Source organism: Argiope bruennichi, chromosome 9 (assembly GCF_947563725.1).
Source record: "Argiope bruennichi chromosome 9, qqArgBrue1.1, whole genome shotgun sequence".
NCBI lineage: Eukaryota > Metazoa > Arthropoda > Arachnida > Araneae > Araneidae > Argiope > Argiope bruennichi.
In genome coordinates this window covers 55908916-55935878 of record NC_079159.1, presented here as the reverse complement: position 1 = coordinate 55935878, position 26963 = coordinate 55908916, and the positions used below count along the sequence as shown (strand labels likewise).

At 27.5% G+C, this 26963-nt stretch overlaps 1 protein-coding gene across 1 annotated transcript; it reads right to left on the bottom strand.

Annotated features, from left to right (window-relative positions):
• Positions 1–711: 711 nt before the first annotated feature.
• Positions 712–26021, bottom strand: LOC129985279 (uncharacterized). The gene is made up of 4 exons (XM_056095249.1): positions 25699–26021; positions 15172–15455; positions 6057–6128; positions 712–4860 (listed from the first exon to the last, which is right to left on the bottom strand). Exons 1-4 carry the CDS (start codon positions 25772–25774, stop codon positions 4468–4470), a joined length of 825 nt encoding a protein of 274 aa, XP_055951224.1. The 5' UTR covers positions 25775–26021; the 3' UTR covers positions 712–4467.
• Positions 26022–26963: the final 942 nt, after the last annotated feature.

The following is a 26963-nucleotide window of genomic DNA, read 5'->3' as shown; positions in this document are numbered from 1 at the left end:
TTTAAAAAGAAGTGTAAATAATTCGCATTCAGGTTCAAACCCAAACATCTCAAACATTAAGCCGTCGTCTTGGCAACTGAGAAACTTACTTGCAAATAAGCTATGCTTTTTAAACATTTATTTTTGAATGAAAAATGAGTAATAAATAACTTAAAATTATTTTTAAATTGCTAATTTAATTTGAAATAATTTTAAAAGGAAGTGTAAATAATTCGCATTCAGGTTCAAACCCAAACATCTCAAACATTAAGCCGTCGTCTTGGCAACTGAGAAACTTACTTGCAAATAAGTTTTTTTTTTTTTTTTTTTTTTTTTTTTTTTGTAGAAATGGGTGGATGTTTTATTTTAATATTGTTATGAATGAACATCTTAACAATATATTGCCCTTAACTAAACCTCGTCCCGAACTCAATTTTTTAACATTTGCTCCCCCCCCCCCCCTCGGTAGCTATTGTGTTCTGTAATATTATCGTTTCAAAAATAATTTTACGTTATAAACATTAGAAATGAAAGTACTTTAATTCCCTTCAAATAGGGTTTATAAGCCTATATTTCTTATTCAAAAACATTATATTTGTGTACAGATTTCATAAAAATATACTTCCAGATATGTTTTTGAGATAATCCGGGTTTAGATGCTTTGTCTGAAAATTATTGCATTTATCAGATATTTCTGTTCGTGTTTTTCAATTCAATAAAATATAAAGAGAATTAACACAAAATATTTTTATTATCATAAATAATGAGTATAGTAAATACATTCACGTCAGACATTAGTTACAAAAAATACTGTCTTCTAAATCACGTTACAATGCTACGTCACTACAAAATGATACAATAAATAATCCATCAATAGGAAAGACATACAAATGATTTACATAAAACTCTTGAGTTTTTATAAGCTTAGTATATAAGTTTATTAAAAATTTGTGCCAGAAATGTATTAAAATGTCATACATGTAGAAAAGAGATAAAAAAAATAATTGATCAACAATAAATTACTCCCCCCCACAAAAAAAAAGAAGTCAATAAACCCTAAAATTAAGTAAAGAAAATATGCCAATGGTAATAACCCTATTTAAATGTTAAATGGCTAGAGTACTAAATATTAATACTGTTTCTGAATATTTCTATAAAAACTATGCAAACTTTAATAAATTAATACATATTAAGATATCTCAAAAATTATGATGTCATTATCGATCAAAATACTTATTTTCACACCAACATATATTAAGAAATGCAAAAATAGAATATATATTTACAAAATTTATAAAAAATTTACAGTTTAAAGATAAATTATTAAAAAAAATAAATACAAGTAGTAAAATGGACGGTTTTTTAAGTTTTGAATAAATTTTAATTCCCTTAAAATCTTGAAAATTTTCTTAATATAAATTTCTATGAAGGTGAAACTGTTAGAAATAATATTATAAATTATTACTGAAATTTATAATATTATTGATTGAGAGATATAATTTAATTCATTTTCAGTTTGGCGATATCTGAAAGTAATGAATTATTACAGCCAAGACCAAATCAAGTTGACAACACTTTGAAAGTTACTACTGTCTTCATCAGCAATAAATACGTTATATGTTTTTAAAAGGGTTTTAGGGTTAATTAGTGTTATTTTAGGTTTAACTTTAGTACGTTTCAGAGCCTTAATACACAGAATATTAAATATTGTGCTAAAAATTAGATTCTATTCAAATTTATCAGTTTATTTTTCATTCATTACAATATTCATGGATATTTATAAGAATAAGAAATTTAATAGTGGCAACCTAATTTCATTTTGGCAATTCGAAAGATTTTGCCAGATCAAATGCTTGTTATTTAACGGCGAAAAAAACTATTTCATATTTAAAGTTCTAATTAAATGTACGAGAAAATGAAATCAGGGTATTTAAATTCTAATAAATGACAGTTATGATCCTACTATGCCTTCCAATAAATAGATTGGTCTATACAAAGCTGCATACAGATGCTATGATGAGTAAAAAAAAAGTTGCACGCAGTCGGTGGTCTAAAGAATAGCAAATAATGAGGATTTGAGGTAGGAAAAGAAAAATAAAATGCAAAAAAGCTACGATATGATGCTGCTCAAAGTGCATTTTGATCATTATGAGCGCAAAAGGGAGTCTTTCTAACACAGTACTATTACTTTGGATGAGACTGTGACAATATAATGACTCTCACGAGTCAATATTGAAAAAATAACTGAACGCGTGGCATCAATATTTATCGATACGTGCGTTAGAATTCCAGAAATTTTAAGGTGATGTTAGTTATCGTGTATGATTGATATCGTACTGCATTTCATACCCCATGGACAAACAGTCAATTCACAACATTAATGCTCTTTTTTAAAGTACTTGCAGCTATGCGAAAAAAAAGCAGTCTCTGAAAACCATTCGATCATCTTTCATGATAATGCTCACCTGCATGTAGCTCAGTTATTATGACTTAATTCTAAAGGTTAATGAACCCTTTTGTGGCATTTTCTACTGAAAAGTTCCAGAGTTTCTTAACGAGTCATGACCATCAACCGAATTGGTATTACACCAAGTATTCTATTTCTTCCAAATCGTTGGAAACAGATTTATATGCTACGGTCTAAGTCCGAAATCGGTCAGTTCTCGAATTGGCCGGCCAATTACCGTTTTAGCCAACGTTGCTGTAAACATACAGGCCAATGTCCGATCTTTTCTTGATTTCGGGCTTTGGCCGGCCATTTCGCGAAGTGGATTGGGACGATCGGCCAAAGTAGGAAGAAAGAAATCAAGAGTAGATTGTTTAACACACTGTTAAAAATAAGGTATTTAAAAATGAGTACTTCTGTGTACTGTTTTTTTAAGTACAATTGTTTCAGAAACGAGTTCAAATATAAATGACACCTCTGAGTTGAAAATAAGCTTGTAATATATAAAAATATAATCTCTTGTTATTCTATTCTTATGTTAAAGCCATAATAGAAATTATTCAGTGAGCGTATATGATGTAACAACTTGATAGCGTGAAGAAGATTAGATTTGAGTTCTTCAAAATGACGAATTATATCTGGAGCAAATGCGTTGCGTATCGTGTATGAATACAAAGTCAAATTGAGTACTCAATTTTTCAACTACTTTTAAGGGTGATCCTTTGTCTTTTTCTGCTCCATAAACCCAATGTTAAAGATCTCAGACCACATTGTCTTCCGAAATATCGCTTCAAAAAATATGAAATTTTTTGCAAAGGCAAATAGCTAATATAAGGGCTAATTAAAACAAATATGGTTAATCTACCATTATAGCATCGGGCTTTGGCCAAGGATTCCCAGCCACTTCACGAAATGGCCATCCGAAGTAGAATATACAATATTAATTGCAAGTACTTCGGACTTTGGCCAAACATCTTGACCTAAACTCGAATTAGCCAGCCAATTCGCAAACTGGCCGAACTTCGGGCTTTGGCCGTAACATATACAACACTAATGGTTGTAGTAAGCACCGAAGGGTTATAAATGTTTCAAGCAGATATGTTGGATATAATTATATTGTTGCCACTATTAAATACCCATCTAAAAATTTCTCTTTATGTATCACATACTTTTAACATATTTTTTTACTAGAGTTACTAAGACAAGAATGATCCTCATATATTACTATTCCATAAAAGAGAATGTGCGTGGACTTTATAAAAGCATTAATCACAAGAATGATCTTGATTAAATAGAAAAATATAGCTTATAGATTTGCAAACAACGAAATACTACACAAAAGTGACAAACATTCTCAGTACTTATAAAATATTTTTAAGCAGTTTCCTCTTAGAGGATTTAGGTGGGTTAATTGAAAGTATTCTCATAATAAAAATACAAATAAATTCCTGACGAGTTTCTTAGCAAATTAAGTAAGCACCGCAAATGTGGAAAAAGCAAATATATGGTTGGAAGGAACAACACTACATTTGTGAGAATGTTTTAAAAATTACTAAAAGCAGTTGTTAAAGAGCGCAAGCTAGAAAGAAATTTATGATATTGCTATTTGCATGCGTTTCTTTTATGTCTGAGGAACATATTCATTCGTATATTTACATATTTATAAAAAAATACATGAGAAAAATATGGGACAGAATGAAATAGAGAAAAGATGGAACATTTTAAGTCATCACTTATTTTCAATTTTATCAAAATAAGTAATTAACAACACCACAAACTGTGAGGTAATGTTTTTTCAAACATTCCCTTAAATACAGGTTGGCACTTTTCAGTGTTTTTTTCTCTTTTAAATTGCTGTTTTAAAACTGTAATAAAATATCTTTTCTCAGGAACTTGGCGATTTTTTTTCTCATGCAGAATGTGAAACATGGTCCCTTATGAGTGAATGAGCTCCCATATGGCGAGTTGGAAAGACTTCTGAAGCACCTAATAAGTTAACAAAAATTGCTAAAATCATTCATACTTGTGTGAAACGTAGCCTTTTATGCTGGTTCTTCAGATCTTGATGTGTAGAACTTTGCCATTTCGTTTAGCATCATTACTGCGTTAGTCATTGTTTGGCAGTCTCTTACAGATCTTCTAGAACATAATGGTTGGTCCATTAGAGGCTCGTTGAGTACCTGCGAATATAACTCCGAAAACTCAGATTCATCACCACTATCACTACCTTCTTTCAGGGTCAGCATGTATAGTCTGTGAATGCACAAGAGTTCTCGCATGTTCGTTGCTAAGGTTTTGGCACTCGCCAGTAGGCCGTCACTGTTGCAGGTCTCACCAATGTACTTTTCCAGTTGTGTCACTGTGAAGCATATATGAGCTGTGAGGTTGAGCATAGAAATATGAACAATTCGATTCATTTCTTCCACGTTGCCAGTCTGAAAAAGAAAAGAGAGAATATTTTAAAAAAGTGGAAATATTAAGACTAGTTATAGAAAATATGGTATAAAGGTTTTGTAGGAAGTTTAATTATAAGAATATTGTTTTTTTGATGGAAGATGTAGGTTAGTAGTTAATTACTGAAATACTAATTTAAGTATAAATTTGCATTTCGCAAAACATCTATGACCTTCCATTTGAACTGTAAACATGTAGCGAAAAAAAGGATGAAATTATTTCTATGAATTTTAGTAGTTAATTAAAAGAAATTTACATGTTGTCTATCTTATATGTCCTACTTCAAAAATATAATATTTTTGAAATACTTAAAATGGTCATTTCATATTCCATAAATGAATATGGAAGTTATTAGATAAAATGTGTTTTAAATAGGTACTTTTTAATCTTCCATAAATGAATATGGAAGTACATACAATAATCACTTCCCTGTACAAGTATAATTTATTTCAAATTCTCAAAGACCATTTGAAAATTTAAAACTAATGTTAAAATATATTCTGTGTGTCCTTTACATTAACACATTAAATTAACCCATTAGTGTCTATTGATTGCTTGATAAAATAAACGCAAATAAAGGTAAATTTGTTTTTTTTTAAAATCTTTTGATTACTTAAAAATATTTTTAACTATTACATTTTTTTTAAATATTTGGAGAAAGGTGAACATTGAAGACAAAGAAAAACTATTTAAAAAGATGATTTGGAAACATCTGAAATTAACCATCGCTTATATACAAAAAATAGGGCTTGTTTCTTTGACTGGCGTTTATCTATGACCATTTTAAGCTATTAAAATTTTAGAAAAATTCGAATTGTCCGATATAAAGAGAGAATTAAGAATATTTAATTAAGTTTACCAAGGAATTAATTGCTTAAGCAAAGCAAGGAAAATTTAGTGGGGAATTCTGGTTTGTAACTTTTTTTCAGAAACCTTTTCAAAAGGGAAGATTAGCATTATCTTTTTGTGTTTATTTCATAAATTTTAGTGAATGTTTCTCGAATGAAGAAACGACATAATTTTCTAAGAATTCTAAAATTAACTTTACATAATCTAAATGTCTATACAAGATTGAAAAACTACATCCAAGTTTTATTATTAAGATTAAAAAGAATTTTACAAATATCACAATGAATCTGATGCTATAAACGGAAATGAGCATTATTGAAATACTTACTGCTAATTCTTCCATATTAGGAACTTCAGTAACAGGAGGTAGCTTTAGAGATGAGCAATCATGTAGGACATTCTAAAAATATCAGAAGACAACATCATGTTTAGAAGGCTATTTCATATAAAATTAATAATAATATTTAATACTATAATTTTTTTTACAAAAAACCAGTTGCTATTTTAGAATGGCAAAGTTTAAAAATGCTATTTACGCATCCAAATCAGATTCTATAAAATCAATGGTTTTGTCGTTTAACCTGTCTGTTAATTTTATAGTAATTTCGATACTTTGGATATAAGTAAATGATTCACTTCGATTGACAACTGCATAATGGTATTATTATTATTTTTAATACAATTTGATACATTTTATTTATAGATGAAGAAAGGGATTAATCGAAACAACAGATACTATATAAATTAAAAATGTGTTCTTTAATAAAGTAGTTCGAACGTCATTTCCTGTATCTGTAAGATTATGCTTAAAATCATTCAAAATTTTTATTCTGTTAGCTTTGAATATGGAAAAAAAAATCAATGTAATTACTGATTCTGAAATATTCTAATACGTTTCAGAAATGAATTGCATTTATGTTTTTTTTTGCTTACATCGTCACTGATTCTATTTTTAAAAAAAGTCTTTTGTAATCCTTTATAATTGGTTTTTATAATAAACCGTTTCCACGTGTCAACTATTTTCTGTATGGGTTTTACCAATTATTATACGTCATTACCAAAGCAAAATTATCATTCACTTATCACTCATGTTCCTTACTGAAAGAAATTTTAACAATTCAAATAAATGCCATTTTTTTTAATATTGAAAGTGAAATCATACAGGAAGGAAAACTCTCACTGCATCACTGACTTCCATCCAAACAGAACCGTAATTTTACACATAATTAGTAACACGAAATATAAAATAAACAAACAAATCCTATCATTCAAGCTTAAACCTCAAGGAACATTTATTTTTTTCTTATTGAATTTCCTTATCATTCAATTTTGGAATCTTCACTCCTATCGTGCTTACAAGTAATCATGATATCATACTCTTTCAACAAGGCTGTCAACAAATATAGCAATTTTTAAGTATTTTTCGGGATCGATATTTTGCAATGGACACGCAAATGTTTTTGTATTTTTATTTTTTGGACATGAGGCATAGGAAGGTATTGCATTCGATCTGAAAAATTTGGTTTTTTTTTTTTATGCTCAAGAATTTCCAGAATCTTCAAAAGTACATTTTAAAATTGTACGTCTATCTATGTGTAAGTAGGTGTCAAAGCAATAAATGAAAAATGCAATCAATTACAGTACACTCCCGATTATCCACGGAATTGGGTGGCGCTGCCGCCGCGGATAACAAAAATCGCGGATAATCCTAAAAAAGCTAAAAACGGGTATAGCAAAAGAGAAAATAGTCATTCCAGGTTTGAAAAATCGTTTTATGTACAATGAAACGTAAAATAAACAGCAGGAAATGTTTAACTAACGCTTAATATTTTAGTATATCACTCAAAACTAACCTAAAATGCATTTTGTTAATGAAAACAGAAAAGTGCTTTGTACTTACGGGAGACGTCGAGGATACACAGAAAAAATAATACATATGTACTGTTTTAATACTATAATGCATTATGTAATTACAAAAGCATAACTGTAAAACTACACCTTTTTGAAGAAATCAGTCTTTTATGTTGGCTTCTTGCTTTAGAAGCATTTTCTCTTTGCTTGGAAGCAAAAAAAAAAAAAAAAAAAAACTTAGTGCGGCAGGCGTGGATAATCCGCTCCGCGGATAATCGGGAGTCTACTGTAAATAAATGAATGAGCCTTGGCATGTGGTCCATGCACTCATTTTTTAGATATATATCAAACCTGAAGCTACATAATAAGAAGGATATGCTTAGCTAGAATTTATGATAGATTTTCATTACTATTCAATAAAATAAATCTGCAGGAAGGAAAGGATTTTTTTAGACGTGCTTTATGTTTTTAATACCTGGTTTTGTTATTCTCGTTGCTTAACCATTTCTTTTCTTTGTTGATATTTGGTTGAGAATTGGGGCTGCAGTACTTCTATTCAGATGCAGTGTATTAAAATCATAAAGAATAAGCAATTTTTAATTATAGCCTTTATTTATAGCCTTTATTTTATATCATTGGACAATTCCTCTCAAACCCAGGAAAAATAATCGATGTATTTTTGGCTACTTAGTGTTTTACATGGATTTATCACTATTTTAAATTAATATATTTTGCTTTTTTTCTTTCATGGGAAATTATGTTAAACATAATCAATTTAAGAAGTAATGGAAATTAGAGAAAAATAGAAAGGGTTTTATATTCCACCATGGAGAGTTTATATTTTGAATCTTAAAATGATGACACTTTTTTCTGCGATGGTTGAATTTTAAGCCAATTGACATAAAATGGAAATTAAGAAATTAAACATCAAAAAATGTGGCACACCATTTTTGAAAAAAAAACAAAAACAATCTTGTATATAGTTTTATTTTGACTGACATTTAATGACTTAATTGAAAATATTCGGCTTTTTTTGGTACAAATTAAAGGAATATTGAATACACATGATATAAAAGTGATATTCTTAGGCCATCATACATGTTAAAGTCAGATCATGTTCGATTTTCTGAAACAGCCGAGATTTCTGATTTTCTGATTAACGTAAACACAGTCTCTTGCTTTCAAATATTTTGTTCCGGTATAAAATAAGAAATTTCAGGGCAACTTGTAGCACTAAAAGCCTATTGTCTTCGATCAGCGTGACGTCATTACCAGACAATCACGTGTCTTCTGTACTTCCTGTGCAAGTAATCTTCACACTTTGTCATTGTCTAACGTTCAGAAAATAGCTGTTGGAAAACCTTTAAAAGTCAACATCTTATCTATTACCGGCTTGCTATTTGATTTATTTTTTCCACATGATAATATCAGAAAATTATTCAAAACTGATAAAAAGTTTTTCTTATGTGCAGTGCTCTGGTTTTTACTATCTAAATTTTTTTTGGATAGAACTCGTGATGAATTAACATTCAATGCTAAAAATAAATTCAAATGAAATATTTGTTATTTTACATAAAAATTATATAATTACATCATGATAATTAGATAACCTTAAAAACGAATTTAAAATTCTAGGGGACCTTTTATTTTATTTAAAATTGATTTAAATTGGGGAAAAATAATAGAAAACTTTTTTTTTACATATTCGTTATCATTATTAGATAGCAAATAAAAATATACGAACATTGGAATAATTTTTAAATTAATAAAAATACGGCAATTGAAACTTTAAAACTTAATCTTTTCATTTCATGCATTATTCTTAATATAAGATGTAATTTTAAATAAATTTATATTTTAAATTATTTGTCATAAAACTGCATTAATCTCGAGAAGTATCATTTACAAAAGAATTATCGTCTGCAGTTATGTTTTTTTCAAAAAAGAAAGATATTTTGTTAAATGTCTGCCAACTTGCTTTTATCAGTTTCACATTTTGATACAATACATTTTAATTTTATTAGCCTTCCTTATTTCTTTCTTCCAGATTAGCAAAGCAGAATTAATATCTAAAACTTGTAATTTTGTGGCATATTAGGTGCTCAAAAAATTATAAAAATATTTGTCGTTTTAATTGATAATTAATGACATATGAAAGTTAGGCAATTATAATCGTTTGCCAATAAATTTGTTTTAAGAAAAGATATTTTATTAAAATGAGTGGCAATCAGTTGACATTTTAATTAAAATATTTTAATTCGAGGAATTCTTGATTTATTCTGTACCATACAAACTTTTTCATAGCTTAAAATAAATACATATTGTACTTTTATTTTTATAAACATGTGTATACTTAAACTTTTTTTCTTCATCGAACTTTTCAAGTAATACGATGGCCATATTAATATTTTTAGAAAGTAAGTAAAATTCTTTTCCTTTCAATGATTATTTTTTCATGATCCATTTTTGAACAACATTCTAATCAATGCAATATTTAAATTTTTTTTTTTAAATTTTCTTTTTTAACAAAAATCAATGTTAAGAAAGTGAATGTTAATTATACGTATTCTTAAAAAGTATATGTTTTAAAAATGTTCTCATGTGAGTGTAATTCTTAAATTAATAATTAATAAGAATGTTTTAAGAATGTAAACTTCAGTTCATATGTTCCAAGCTTTTACTATTATAATTTATTAGAATATATTTAAAACATTCATTTCAAGGAAACGTTTAGATTGTGTAACTTTAAAAGTATTAGTACAGTCGGATAATTTTATTTAAAACTAAGAATATTTTTCAGTTATTTCAAATTTCTAGAATTAAAAAGATGTGATTGAATATATAATTGAAATTAAAAGATATAGAATATGTGATAGCACGGGCCGAAAACACTTTATTTTTTCTAAATTCTATGCGGTCTACTACGCAACAGATGTCATTCGGTGTCAGTAATCCACTGAATAATTTTAAATATATTGATTAAACCTTTGAAACATCACAAATGGCTTCAGAAATGAGCTATCCAATATCGCTTATTGCCAAATAAGCGATATTGATGAAAATAACTTTATTAAAGGTATTTTGATTTTTTATAGATAAAATAGCATAAGTGAATTTTAAGCATTTGTATCTTGAAAAGAAATCCACTTTTTGAGAGACTGATTATTTTTTGTAAAACATATTATTATAAGTTTTATTTTATTGGAGCCTCTACCTCTAGTTCATACCAGAACAGTCCTGAAAAGAATTTAAAACAATCTGCAAGACTAATTTTAATACAATTGAGTGTTTATTGACATATTTCTGGTTATTAGGCCAGTGGCCTATTCACTCGGGCCACAAAGGGATTTTTGTTTTAAATTGTTCTTATTTAATACAGGTTAAATTAATTGCTTCACACATACGTATATGCATTTTTTTTGTTTCTGCAATTAATATTTTGAAAATTAGTACATCATACTAGTGCTATATATTTTTTCATGAAAGTGAAATATTAAAAATGAACAAACAAAATATAATAAATAAACAAAAATATATCACTTCCACTACGAAGATGCTTTGAAAAAATCAAATTTAAAGTATCGAATTTCAAAATGGATTTCGTTTTAAATTCAATGAAAATTAAAATTAAGGTAATAATTTAGCTTTAGGTATCTATGATATGATCTTAAAAATTTATGTAGTTTTGTCGGTTTTATAGAGTATAACTCAAAAAGATTAACTTTTTATATTCAGTAGAGTGCATTTAGTTATACTTAATTTTTCTAAAAAATGCCAAATAATTTAAGGAAACGTGTTGAGCTGTTTTTATCAATTGTTTATTTAGATTTACGCATTCTAAACTAAAGCACTAATTAGGTAAACCCACCAAATCTAATCACACTCACCTTTGGAATTTCATTCCGAGAAAAGAATTTCAGAAAGTGCTTTATATTAAAAAACATATATTTTGATTACTTAAGAAATGTAGTTTTTGAAATTTCTTTTTCTTTTCTAAATTTTATTTTCTAATATGCTTAAACGAGGAATATTAGATAAAAATGAAAGAAGCAAAGATGCATTTTATTTATCTTATAATTTAATCCTATTAGAAAATCAATAAGGAATAAATATTTAGGTTTCTTTCCAAAATGCAGTTTTAATAGATTGTAACTGAATAATTTAAGGAGAATAATAATTTTTCAAATGCGAATAACATTTTAATATATATTCATCAGTTCAAATGTGTCTAAGTTTTTCATATATATGCGTGAGAATAATTTAAAATGTAATGAATTTTCACGTGTAAGCATGAGCTTTAAATGATTTTTAATTCAAAAAATAGATGATCAATCAAACGATCAAAGATTAACTCTTGCATAAATGTCCTTCAAATAGGTGAAAACATTGATTTTTATTCCATATGTATTACAATTGATTATAATTTAAATTAAAAGGCGGTAAATTTTAATTAGATTCAAGTACAAATCTCTTAAAAGAATTTGCTGAAATTTTGAAATTTTATTGAATATCTTATCGAAATTATGTTTTACTTGGCATAATATGGGACAGTTTCAAAGGGAAAAGAGAACTCCACTGTCTGATTAAAGTGTTACTATGCCTGTAGATTCATTAAATAAAAAAAAGAAAAGGACGCTCTCATTTATTTATTTTTCCTCTAGGTTTGAAGTCGTTTATTTTAGTATTGCTGTCACGTTTGCGGTTATATAAACGAAGTGTCGGTCCCGGTTAATGAGCAGCATTTGAATCAGATTAGACTGCTTTAAATACGTCAGGGGAAAAAAATGCATTTGAACCTAACATTCTTAATTGATCAAAAAAAGTTACGTTTCCGGGTTGGAAAATCCCCCTCCCTCGTTATAATAACCATGTAATCCTTCTATTGAATTCTACCTTCAAATTTGTTACATAAATGGAGAATGAAAACAAACTAATAACGTACATCACGAACGGAAAAAAATGGAATAAAATCTATCAGTCACAAACAAAAATTTTAAAATGAGACGTTTGGGAGAATTTTTGTTCTCCGAAATTCGGTTTTCGAGGCCATAATTGGATTAATGTTTTGTGATGAGGAATTGCTGAGTAGCGAAATTTTTTATTTTCATTTCCTTACCTTTTTTCTGGAAGTTGAGATAAAAAAGAAACAACACAAGTACTGTGTTTATCTAATTACAAAGATTTCAACACAGTACTAAAATAAAAATGGCAGTTTTTAATATTAAATTTTATTCCAAATACTGAAATATTTCAGAAAGTTAGGTTTCCAGTTTTTTAATAAAATCATCTGTATTCTATTTGAGTGTTACCGACCTATTGCTTGTAATTTAATCTATAATTAATAAATGCTTTCATTAATCCATCAACGCCCAGTATTATATGAATAGAAAAATGACGTTTAATTTCTGTGGCCCTAGAATCTTTACATTAATTATTTTCTGCTGTATCTAAGAAATCAATATGCTTTCTCAAATTCTTAACCAGTTTTGAACCGGAATGCAGGCTATCTATTAGCTATAATGTTTAAATCTAAGTACCGCCATTTTGGAATTTTTTTATTTGATTTATTTTCAAGACAATGGGAAGAAATCCATTACCTCCATATCTTTCATTTGCAATTTTACTGTTCCTTAAAAATCTTTTTAATATTTAGCATAAAATGCCTTTAAAAATATCTTTTTACCAATTTCTCAACAACTTTTCTTTAAAATTTTTTTCTTCAATATTTTACAATTATCTTAATTATGGTATTTTCAATATATTTTAAAATAAATTTATTGAAATCTGTTCTATTATTTAAATGTGGTATTAACAAGTTAAAATAAGCAAATTTTGTGTTGTGATTCTCAGTATTTCAGATGTATTCATGTTTCATTCGAAGCTATTTATTAATTTCTTTTCACGCTATTATATGGTTGAAACGACTCTAAAAGTAAAATGTTTTAGTAATGGAACTAATTGATGATATGATGATAAACTCTTAATTCGCAGGTTAAAGTAATTTTTGAATCCATTCACACGTTGTAAGCAGAAAGTAGGCATCATCTAATATATCGTATATTAGTTGTGTATATATATTATATTATCGTATATTAGTCATCTAATATATATTATATTAGTCGTGCAACTATGACATCATATAAATTGGTCTAATTATTCTGGATACTGCTATATTATAAAAGGATATGTCAAAAGAAAAGCATTTTTGAACATAGCTTTAGTTAATATTTCAACTTTGTAGTTTACATTCTTTCATTCGTAAAAAATAAAATATTCTCCATGTAAAAAGGGTATATATTTATTTAGTTATTTTGCCAGAGGAAATCGAATAAGTTTGAATTTTAAACTTTATTTTATGAATAAGTCACGAGACAAAATGTATTGCATTGTTGTAAATCAATACTAAGAGAGAAGGAGCATTTGTTTTGAATAAACTATGAAAATGTAAAAAAATTTGTTGACATTTCTTATCTTAGAAATTTCGAATTCTGATGAAACTCTCGAGTCAGAATTTCCTTGAGTGGGGGAAAAATCACACATTTTTTTCAGTATAAGTAGGTTTTTACAGTTCATATTGCACAAGTTAGTGAAAGACGTATGAATAAGTTGGACGCGTTTGAATGTCATAGCCCTTTAACGGAGATGATGAAATGAGGTCAAACGTTAGAATTAATAAAGTTTCAATTTTGTAACACACTTTATGAAAGGTGTGTAAATATGTGGTAAACAATTAAGTATAAACTAAGATTCAATGTTTACTGCTGAAATTTACCTTAATGTAGTTTAAAATAGGATACGTGTATTAAGACTGAAATAGATCCATATGGAATTTTAGCTAAAAGATTTTCTCTGCTACTCTTTCCAAGTTTAACAATTCCTTTGCTTTGAAATGAAAATTTCTAATTTCATGAAAATTATAGATTCTAATTTGAGTTGTGATTTAATATATTCGGAATGAGTAAAGTATTAAATATATTCAACGTTAAAGGATTTTTTTTAAGATTTAGAAAGCATTTGACTTGATAATTAAAATAATTTAAAGTGGGTTGCAACATTTCTAAATTAATTTTTAAAATTTTAAAAGGATATGGAGAACTCTGTTAATAATACAGAAAATTTATTTATAATCAGTAATAAATTATATACTTTGTTTTGAAAATATCTGGTGGCTTCATTTTAATTAAGACATAAACATTCTCAAGAAACATTCACTATGTTTTTTTCTCAATATAAAAATAAAGGCTAGCATTTTGACATTTGCCTATTAATTAGGTGCTGAGAAAATGGAACCAAAGTTCACACACACACACACACATACACACGTGTGTGTATGTATGTATAAATTTTTTTATTATTTTGTATTCGATTAATCTCGAGAAGATGCCAGAATCATAATATTCATTCAAAATTAAATTATGTATAAAATTGAAGTAAAAAAATCAGCATTTTTAAAATATTGAATTTAATATTTTTAAGAAAAGTCATCTGGTTTTCAATATCGTGAGCCACGCCCACACACATCTTATTTCTTTCAAATCGGGAAAAATATGATCAGAAATGTTCCTTTAAAAATAGTTAAAGAAATCACTCACCGTTCTTAGTATAGTAGTGGCGCTTTCGTTGAGTAGCATGACTCTAGCTTTGAGTTCTTTGATTAACATCCCCTTGGTGTTTAGCCGTTCTTCCGGTGAAAGTGATTCCCTCTGCAACCGGGAGGCATCGGCTAACGCGCACGGGTTTTGCAACTTTTCCGCAAAGGACGTCTCCTTTACTCGGACAGTGTTGTCGGATGGCAAGGGATTGGCAGATGCAGGATTGAGAAGCATTAATATGGCAATGAAAAATGGCACGTAAGAAAATATTATACAGCAGGAACCTTGAAAGATAAAATAATATTGCTTTAGATACATAGATCAGATAATTAAATAAAATAAAATGAGCAGATTTTTATACAGAATAAAAAAGAAAGGAACCTGACTTTTTTGTAAAATGAAAGATATTATAATAAACTGGAAGTTTTGTTAACACAACTGACTTTTTTCTATTATAATTCATTTTCTGAATTCACAAATAAAATTAAAATAATTTTTTAAAGTTTTATCTAGATCAATTAATTATACTTGTGAATTAGGTATTTTTGAAACGTTTTTACAGATCTGTGCATACTCGTATACTAAAAAAATCGTAGTTAATTACCAGAAAAAAAGAACAATTCAACCTGTCACAAATTTTTTTGAAAAAGTTGCACCTGTATACATTTGATTCACAAAACAGCAGCGATTGAAGTCAAAAGATCTTTCTCTCATATAATAAATAAATTATTGAAACAGTGGGGTACAAGGAAGAAAAATGAAATTTCTAAAGCAACTTTATGTATAACTATTTTGCATGATATCACAGTTACATGGCAAAGGTTAATTAGTGAGTATGCTATATTTAATTGCAAGTTGTTTTACACTAATCTATGAAGAGTCAAGCCCTTTTTCAAGACATAAATTACTCTCCAAAATTAAATTGGCTCGATATATTTGATATTATCAAATATACATGAATTGACTCTGATTAGAAAGAAGCAGTTTAAACATAGCAATAAATTAAAAAAATCATAAAATATTTAAAGCTGGAAAGATATCCAAAAATTTATAGTATAAATAGGAATTTTTAGAATATTTATAACCCATATTTTCAATAATGAGCGTTAAAACAGTTCTCTCATGTTTTTTACTTCTAGCATTTATTACATTTCCGTTTTAATTGCAATTTCTCTACTTAGTTATTACTATTTATCTTATGTAGTTTAAAAAAATCTATTGAAAATAGTTCGCTACTATCTTGAATCTTTTAATATTTTTGGTGAATTTTATTTAGGGTATATTTTATTACAATTTTTGCATTTTTTCCAACTTTTTAGTAATAATTATCTAATATAAGCCAAGACTTTGATTTCAAGAAAAACTATAAAATTTATCATTTTAAGATACTTTTCTTTTGTTAATTTTTTTCGCTAATTATAAATCAAAATTCGTTTAAGATATTTAAGTAATCGTGACATTTCTTTTTCACTTTATTAAATTATTATCTATTAATAACTAATGAAACCAATATTTAAAAAAAATCAACAATTAACATGCTACCACTTTTTTAACAATAATTAGCTTTCAAAATTTCTTACTATTTCACTTAATAAAAGAACTTTTATATGGAAAGACATTTTTCACTTTATTCTTTAGGAACCCATCTAGTTTCGGTTCAGCAAGCAGAGTGTTTGAATAAAATTGCAGAATTTCTTGCAATAAAATTTCAAAATTCTTAGATATTTACTGTCCAGACATCTAAACCGTTGAATTCACATCGAAGACAGATGTTCCATACAACAAAAGACTTTTTTTTATAATGCAAGAGAGACAGTTCACAGCTTACATACTTCCTGCGTTTAACAATTGCGTTAAAGAGAATAGCCAAAGTCCAATGTTTCGGGAAAATTTAGAACGCATGGAGTTTCATTTTAAATGCATATAGAGATTTGCAAACATAGGTTTATTTTTAAAAGAATAACAGTTGTAATTTAATATTATATTGAAAACAATGGTCCAGTAAGTGAACCTTTAATCAGATTAGGTTTCTTTTTTCTTAAGTTTAAACAACGCTAATTGTAACATTTTTAAAGTACGTTTGCATGTTTCGTAGTCTGATGGATCTAATATATAAGCATTTCAGAGAGCAACAGTTCTGTGTTGAAAATAATGCCAATTGCATCTTTAGCCAATATGGCAACAGTCAATTTTCAACAGGTATGGAATTGTAATGCATTTGATTCCTGCATTCTATTTTTATTGACCGAAATGCTCTTTTTTTATATAAAACAGAAAATAGTAGATGAAGTGAATAAAGAATATAAAATATAACAAATGATTTTTAGTAATTTCGCTTTGATAAACAGAGAAAAATCTTGAAATCAGTATTAGTGATAGTTATGACAATGGCATTTACAAGAACCTTTAAATTTTAAAGTAAATTTTCATCTTTATAAAAATAGTTTTTTTTTTAATTTTATAAAAATCTTTTTTTTAAAATTTTATAAAAAAATTTTAAAAATTTTATAAATTTTTTTATAAAAATCTTTAAAAAAAAGATTTTTTTCCTTTTTTTAAAAATAAGATTTTCACTTTTCCATAACTAAATATCTTTCGCGTAAGAACCTTATCTTTTTAATATCTAATATTAATTATTTTCCTCTTTTTCCTCGTTATCATTTCAATAAATGAAAGACTGTTGTTAACATTGTAAAGTATAAATATAAATTATTACTGTTATGCATAATCAAACAAAATGATTTTTTAATATTCTTATTTTTTTTTAATATGAATAATGTTTCTGATGATATTGTATATTCTTAATAAAGTAATTTCCTAAATGTTTAAATATTATCCATTCAATTTCTTTATGAACTAAAGAACCATCCATATAATGATATTTGAAAGTTAAACATTTTCACAAAATATTAAATTTTAATTCTGAATATTTCAAACGTTCTGTTTTGAAGAAGACTGGAGATTGTCCGATTTTATATGGCAAGCAACGCATCCATTTTCTGTTTGTAAAGATATTTGGTTTATGATTGCAAAAATAATGTCCACTTGTCACATAAAGTATAACTGAGTAATGACCACATTTCACATTTGTGAATGTGCTATTTTATACAAAAAAAAAAAAAAAAAAAGGATAAGTTTGTTCGACTGCATAGCAGCATTTCATGCGAAGCATTTTTCAAGCAATTTCTTTCAATGACCGTTTATCGGAATATTTTCTTCTTTCGAACATTTTGAAATATTTTGAAAGATATGCATGTTCCGATATCCGTAATTTTATGGAACACAACTCGCTTTTATATAAGCTAAATATTAAAATGTAGTTTATTCAGTTTTAATGCATTAGATAATGCCTGACCAAACTCATTCATAAAAAGGAAAACCATTGTTTCAGAAGTTGCTGTTAAGAGGAGGAGTAGGGGGTAGGAGAAAGTGAAAGAATAAAACACACACCAAGCCCATTCCTAACCAAAACATCACGTCCTTAGTCACGTGTGAATTGTGCAATGGTCACGATAAAAATAGCAAAGCGTCTTCGCCGCACACACGGCCGGCCGACCTTGCATTGACCGTACGATCTCAAACCGATTTCACAATTATGCCTTTGCTCTGATCCAAACAAACAATTCTCATGACATAACAGAACTCTTGTGGAAATTCCAATGGGAACTGAAACACTGGAAATTCCCTGATCGAGAATCGGACACATTTACGTCAATGGAAGCCCTTACGAAACGCCGACAGTTTGTGGATACAATTCGAGTGTATATGTCAAATGGGGGGATTTGAAGTACCCGCCCCCTTTTGGGTGGTAGAAGGAAATAATAGGGCTTAATGAATATAGTTTAAGTTTTAATGTTCTCTCAGCACGAAGCATTTAAAAGTGGGTTTTGTCGCAAATCACCGAATTGAAACAATGAACAGTAGAATCCCCCTTCCCCCGTCCTCATCTTATGATCGTCATCCGGATTCACTCTGGGTACTGATGGCAATGCCGCGTGAAATAGAAATTGTGCAAGAAATTCAAACCAGAGTGAAATATTTGGGAAAAGTATATGTTCTAAGTACGTTACATGTTTACTTCCTTATAACTGTTTTCTGGAATTTAAAAACCAATTGCGCTCCAAGCAATGGTAATAAGTAATAAAGTGCGAAGTAATGGTAATAATATCTTTTTATTAAATATGTGCTACGCGCTTAATTCTATCAAAGCAAATCAAAAAACATTAGTAAAAAATTTGAGTAACACTTAATTTAGAGCTCGGAATAAAGCATGTCAGAATTTAACATTTATATTGTAACTAATATTTCCGTTAAATACTAAATATTACCCAATTCTCTAAAATGAGCTCATCACGAATGAATATATTTTTGGTTCTCATTAAAATGAATGTGACTCGTCTATTTAAATTTGAATAGAAAATTTAGTTCTGTTCGTATGATAAGTTTATAGTTCACAAGTAAACAAACCAACTCATTACTATTGCAAATTTTCACAATCTAACTCATCAAGAGCATTATTAAAATAAAAAGATATTAAAAGTTAAGCTTGATTTCAAACCTAGAACTCTCTAGACTCGAATCTGAGATCTTACCAGTTGCCATTGCAGTACTGACAGATAATTAAAATTGAAGGTCTTTACCCTTAGAAGCTACTGCGCAAAAATTTGGCTTAAATAGTCACACGAAAAAAAAATAATTTGTATGTATCTTTATTACTGAGTTTCAAAATGATTTTTATGAAAATTCATATATTATTAAGCACAGATTTCCTTTCCTTTCTATGATATAAAGGACAGTTAAATCTGTTTCTATAATTTTTTAAATCTAAAATATTTATTTAAGTCTGTTCGAGTTTGTGTTTGCGATAACTGGAAGCATTAGATATTAGTTCTTAATGCAAAGGAAAGGAAAGTATATACATATGTGCAAAATTACTTTATGTAAATGTTATAAATTTGCATAGATTTTTCTCTACTTTTAGTTATACTTTTTTAATATGGAACATGATCTTTACACTTCAGTTAATATAAACCACTTTAAACTATATTTAAGAATGAAATCCATTAAACTATATTTAATAAAGGAATAACTTGCAAAAAATAATCTTGATTAAATTATATTTTTAGATTCTGATTTTCAAAGTATTGATTCTTTAAAAATTTAAATCCAAACGTTCTCTGCACATCATTTATGAAGCATTAACAGAACGACTTAACTTAACGACGTAACTTGAATATATATGCTAAGAATCAAGCAGAATTCAACATTGATTTGAACATAGTGACGAAGCTAGAGCATAATATATCTCTCGAAATTTACTTAAAAATAAAACAAGGCATAAGAACAAGTTTGCGAAATTTTATAATTCTTACTAGTGAACTATATTTTAGAAATAATACAGTTAAAGTATATATGCCTTGTACAATTGAAGTATAAGTATGTGTATGTATATATACACAGACTTATTAAATGCTCCTAAAAATACGCCTCACAGAAAATAATAAAATATTACTCAATAATTAGAAAAACCATTTTCTAAAACACAAGCGGTTTTAACTGGCAAATTTAGCCAAACTTATATGCTTAACATAAAATAAATTTAATGTGATAGGAAAATTATATTATTAAATATGTTTTAATACATTTAAAGAAAATAAAATAATTTATAAACTATTACTAATAAAAACTATAACTTATAATTTATTACTAATAAAAAAGATAAAATTGTTGTTTAATTTTCCACACAATTACAATCAATAAGAACTACAGGCTCATTGAAATATTATTTGTATAAACAGGAATGAACAGCAATAAATTAATGCTGTCTTTTTATTAGTTATCTATTAAAGCAATATGTCTACTGAAACACAATAACGGTTAAAAGCAACGAACCTTATTCTGCGAATTTTAAAATAAGCAAAATGGAAAAAAAAATCTTTGTATAAATTCGATGGCAATAAATATGTAAGTAATAGTTGAATGAAAGAGAAATTCTTTTTCCAGAGCCGTTGACATTATAATATAAGTGATCATCGTCTACAGCAAGTAAAAGAACTTAAGGATGTCCGCAGTCGAACTACAATGGGCCGTCGCATTCCAGACAAGAGTAACCGCACCGCAAGTGAAACCGAATTTCTTTAAAAAATCATAAACCCAGCTGATCAGCAAAGCGCGGAAAAATAAGCGCATCAACGATGCAAAAAGCTTTCTCTCTGTCTCTGAGGGCTGTTATATAAGAGCAGACGATTTCTTTTTCTTCTCCGTTCTGCTTTTTCTTTTTCTTTCTTTCTTTCTTTCTTTTTTTCTTTTTTTTTTGGTAGTTCGCGCTTCACTCGAAATCGTTTGCCCGATGAAGAGAACGTTGACAAAAGAATATTTAAATTCAAATTTCTCTTCTTGTTCTTATTCACTAAACAGGATTTTACAAATCAGTTTGTATTGAAAAGATGCTCGAATTCCAAGAGATCTTAAAGCTTCTTTCTCTTTTTTTTTCAACATGGTTACTTCTTCTCATTGAAATCAATACTGAGAAATACTTCAATCACTTTTTTGTATTTTTTTATGTTTAGAATATATTTATGACGAAAAAATGCCTAGAAAGTTAATTTTGAAAATGATAGTTCTCAGTTTTAGTGAAAATATGACTGAAATATTGATTGACCCATTGATTAGTACAAATTCTTTCCTCGCTGAAAAAAAGTTGAAATAAAATTAAGCACCACTTTAGTAAATACAAAAGCTTTAATTAGTGTAAAGCTATTTTATATTTATATAAGAAAAGTTTTAATTAGAAAAAGGACCAAATATATTTTGAATTCAATATAGTTATTATCTTTTTAGCTTTGATTTGATGAGAGTGGAAATTGTTATTGCTTTTATTTTTCTTAAATAAGAAAATTGTGGAATTTCAAGTTCTGTTTTTCGACATAAATTTATCGTCTTCTAATAGAAGTTTTAATTTTGTATCTAATAAAGTAGCTAGTTTGAATTGATGGATTTTTCAAGTTACTTTAGATTGCTATGTAGGGACATCTAAATAAGGGGCATTTTAATAAATTTATAAACGAGTGAAACTGTTAAAATTTAAATAATCTTTGTGAAATCGAGTTTGCAAATAGGAAAAGATTTTGTTAATAGGATGATTGAATTCTGCTTGGAAGTTTGTGAATAAATATGATTAGTGTATTAATTGTGTATGCATTTTATTTTAACTTTCGGTAACTTTATGTAAATAACTATATGCTAGATTTTGTTTTTGTATAAACTGGCGATTGCAGGTTTCTGAAATCTTTTTCAGATGCTCATTCTTATTTGATTTTACAATGTAAAAAATATGAAATGTAATTGTGAATATAAAATTATTCAGTTCCATTGTCTTACTTCATTTTTAGGATGATCCATAAAGCAAACATGAGCAATTTTCCGAAATAAAGTTGAAGGGAAAAAATAAAAGAGAAAACAATTTCAACTCCTTCAATTTGATCTCTTATAAATACACATTTCATGTAAATTTTTAAAAATATGGCAAAATCCTTATTTACTTTATATGCGGTTACAAAAACATAAAAACATCATCAATATATTAAGAAATATTTAGCTTGAGATGATCCTATGTAATCTAAATTTTGTTACAACATGCCCAACAGCAGTTTATAAATAATTTATTTTTATAAAAACTTTTAGCTGAAAAAACAAAACAAGAATCTTTAATAACATTTTAAAGTTTGTCAAATAGCAATAGTTTTAGATTGATCACATCTTTTTTCTATTGTGGCCTTTAATGCAAAGTAGAGTCGAATTGCAAATAAAGCAAAGCCTCTTATTATTTATTCGTTCAAAAGCAATTATAGTATTTATCTCTGAAATATCCTTTTAGATGTTTTTTATGACAAAATTAATAACTATGCATCATTTGTATTTATCTAAAATAAAAGCAACTGATTGGTGCCGATTATCTCGTGTTTGATGCTTCACCTTCCTTTCTGTTGCAATTCAATAGAACAAGGCTTCACCTCCTATAATAATACGTTTCTTGCCTCGTGAATTTACTTGAATTTAGAGTTTCGCGTTCGGGCAAAAAGCTAAGGAAAAAAGAAAAAAAAAAAGACTTAACGGGAGATAAGCGAACTGTTAAAACTGGCAGTATGCCAGCTGTCAGTCGGTAAGAAAATTGAAAATTATTTTTTCTTTGTGTGATTTAATTTTTTTTTTCTCATTGCATGACAAATTTTTGAAATCAGACATGCATCTCAAGAATACCATGTTTTGCTCATTTAATTTACCGTCTTTCATCAATGCCACAGAATTTTATCAAAAAACAAAGTCAAATGAATGATTAATAGGCTCAGACGCTCAAATAACACAGAAAGGTTTTGTTTTGTTTGAAGGGAATTAGAATAAAAGATAATCCAGTAAGAAATGGAGTTACGCTGTTTGTAATCGTATAAGTTACTGTTTTAAAATTATTTTCAAACTGAAGAGCATGTTTTATATATTTCTTTAGTGTATTATTTATTAGTTTATTATATATATTTCTTTAAAAAAAATTTGTTTGAAAAATGACATAGACTAGTATCAGTTCTGAGTATTTTAATTTCATTCGTGAAGGTTTTAAACAAGATAACTGAATTCCCCAAAACAATAAATAATTAAAAAAAAAGAAAAGGAGCACTTTGATTTCATAATTATATCTAATTTTTAATTGAAATTGGGAGATTATGGCGGTATAACCATTTGCACCTTAATTATAATAATTTAAAGATTTATAATGTAGCATAGTCAAATTACAAATAAATCACATTACTTTTATAACATAAAATACGAAAAAAATATTGGTGTATTTTTAGATTATATTCAATTTTTCCGCAGGAAAAAGAAAATATCGAATTTCATTTTTTAATAAAATATAAATATATAGTTTTAAAAACTTAAAAAAAGGTTTTGTATATATGTCCTTTTATTTTTCTTAGATAACTGTGTAATTCATTCACATGTTTAAAGAATTTTTATGGGAAAATCTAAAATTGAAAATGACAATTCAAGAAAAATTTTAATACAATAGTTTAATTATAGAGCTGGCGAAAATAATTAAAAAATACTTTTATATATGTGAACCTTAAATCTCATTTATAGAAAAGACATTCGAAAATGTAATTCTATTCTTTAGTTTGAATGGAATTACAAAATCTCTATTGATGAGAACCAAAATATCTTAATTTGTATTAGCTATAATTTTTTTAACCGATAGAAGCAGAATCATTTCATGAGGTTATATATTTTTTGCGTAAATCAACATTTCAAATGTCGCGTAGCGAAAGTTTTTCACGCATATTTGTAGAAACTTATTTCATTCTAATGAATTTTTTTTCATTTAATGAAAATCTATAAATAATTCTGCAAGACATAATCTCGATAACTGCAAGACAATTACATTACATTACATGCCATAAAACAATGCCAATAAAGCTGAGGCTCTGAGAATAATAATTTCGGATATTATAAAATTACATTAAGTTAAAATATGAATTCTTCATATGTAATCAAAAATTTTAAAAATGCAAGAAATGATTAAGTATAAATCTTTTAATATAAAAAAAAATTAACTCAACCGCAGAAGGAAAAAAAATCGTGAGAAATTTTAAAAGGTTTCTATTCTTTTTTCCTTCAACGTGCTACTTCATATTGAAACAGAAGCCCATGAATATTTCACTTGAAATGTGATGGGCTTTATTTCTTAATATGATAAAATTCATAGCATTATTAATATAACTGCATTAATGCATAGCATTTTATGGCATATTAAATACATAATGTAAAAACAAAATAATTCCAAAAATCAAAAATGCTTTTGAATTTTTGATAAAACTGTTAAAAAAATTTTAAAAGCAAAATTTTTTAATGTAAATATGTATTCTTAAGAATAATTAATACAGCAGGAATAAATAAAAATAAAAGATTAGACAATCAGAACAAGGATTGCAATAAATATCTTTCCCAGTGATTCTATTCGCCAGATTGAAGTAATTCTATACTATTATCTTTTGTATATTGCTTCGATTATTTATATTTTAAAGTTTTTTTTAATGTATTTTAAAGTTGTAATTTAATTGTAACACATGGAGAATAGCAGCTTAATTTTTAAAACTCACACGATTTTTTTCCTTTCATATTTCTATTTTTAACTTTCACAATTTGAAATTTCAGAAAATGTTATCTTATGTACATTTTGAGATTGTAACAAAGGCAACAAAAAATATAATAAAATAGAATTATTTGGCAATATAATGATATGTTTCAAAGCAATTTAATCTCTATTCAAATTTAGCATCATCATTGAAGAAAATGCTCTATGTTCTAGAAAAATACAAGATTTGCTGCCTCACACTACTGTTTCAAAGCCTTGAAACTGTATCAAGAATTCATGCTAAGGAATCAGTAAGTTTAGATATATTTTAATAAAATGTAATTAATTTTAACGATACAAATGTTTGCCACATGAGCATTTTTAAAAATTGATGGTATTCTTACCTATAATTTTTATTTCCGTCTTTCGATGTTCCAATGTGTGGTTGGATGTATACGCTTGAAGATTCTGTTCCACCATTCCCACTCCAATAAAATCAAAATTAAAATAATGAAAATCTAGTAAATTTATACAAAGTGTGGGTAAAAGATTCTCTAAGTTTGTTCGAGCAGTTCTCAGTAATTTTAATTAAACACCTTAACTCTTCAGCTTCCACAATCTGTCCTGAAAAAAAGTGTTCACCGATGACCGAATGACAGACAAGTGTCCCATCACTATCCATGTCGTATCTCCTTATATCAAGAACACGCCGGCCACACGTTTCGTCAAAAGAAGACACGAGCCTTCGGCGGCTCGCTACATTCAAACCTTTATCAATTTCATTGGCGAGTTTGGCGTTGTCATCACAAACGTTACGTGATCTCGAGCACAATTGCGGAAATCTCAGAACAGAAATTAAGAGGTACCTAAGAGGGATTAACCTGGTTATTGCTCTTAGAACGTGAAATTCCTCTCGTGAGTGTCATTGTCAAGATCACCCTGTCCAAAAAATAGCAGTGAATAAAAGCTTGTTTCTGATACGGATGCATCAAACTGCCGACAATTTTTAGAAAGTGAATATTAATTATAGTGAAACTTCTAATTTCTAAATTTTTTGCTTTTTATTAAAGAAAACACGCACATGAAAAAGGAAGCTAAAAGCCTAAAGGCTGGGAATGGATAAGGGATAAGTAAGTAATACTAAAATAAGCAATAATTACTCATGGTGAAAAAGACACATCAATGAATTGAAACAGAGAGCTCTTGAAGAATTTATTTATCACATTCTACATATCCTTATACATATTTAAGTAATAAAAGTAATTTAAGTAAATAAAAGAATTCAAATGCAAGTTTTATTTAGAACGTAATCGTTTAAATTCTTATGATAAATATGTTACATAATTAATGATTTTGATTTCAATTTTATTATTACTATTTAAATTTCCTAAAAATGATTTAGGTACAGAAAAAATATGGAGGATTTTAAAATTTCATGCGATTTAGATAAGATGACATTTTTTCTTAGTACTTATTTCGTTATGCATTCTTTTTTTATTATACATATCTATATCTATGTTTCTCTTTCTATATATATGTATACTGCAATTGGTAACAAATGAGTATAAATAATAATAATGTCAGAAAGACATAAAATGCCCTTATAGATATCCCCTTCAAAGGAAGCATAACTGTATATAAAGCCCAATTACAGATAACATGCGAATGT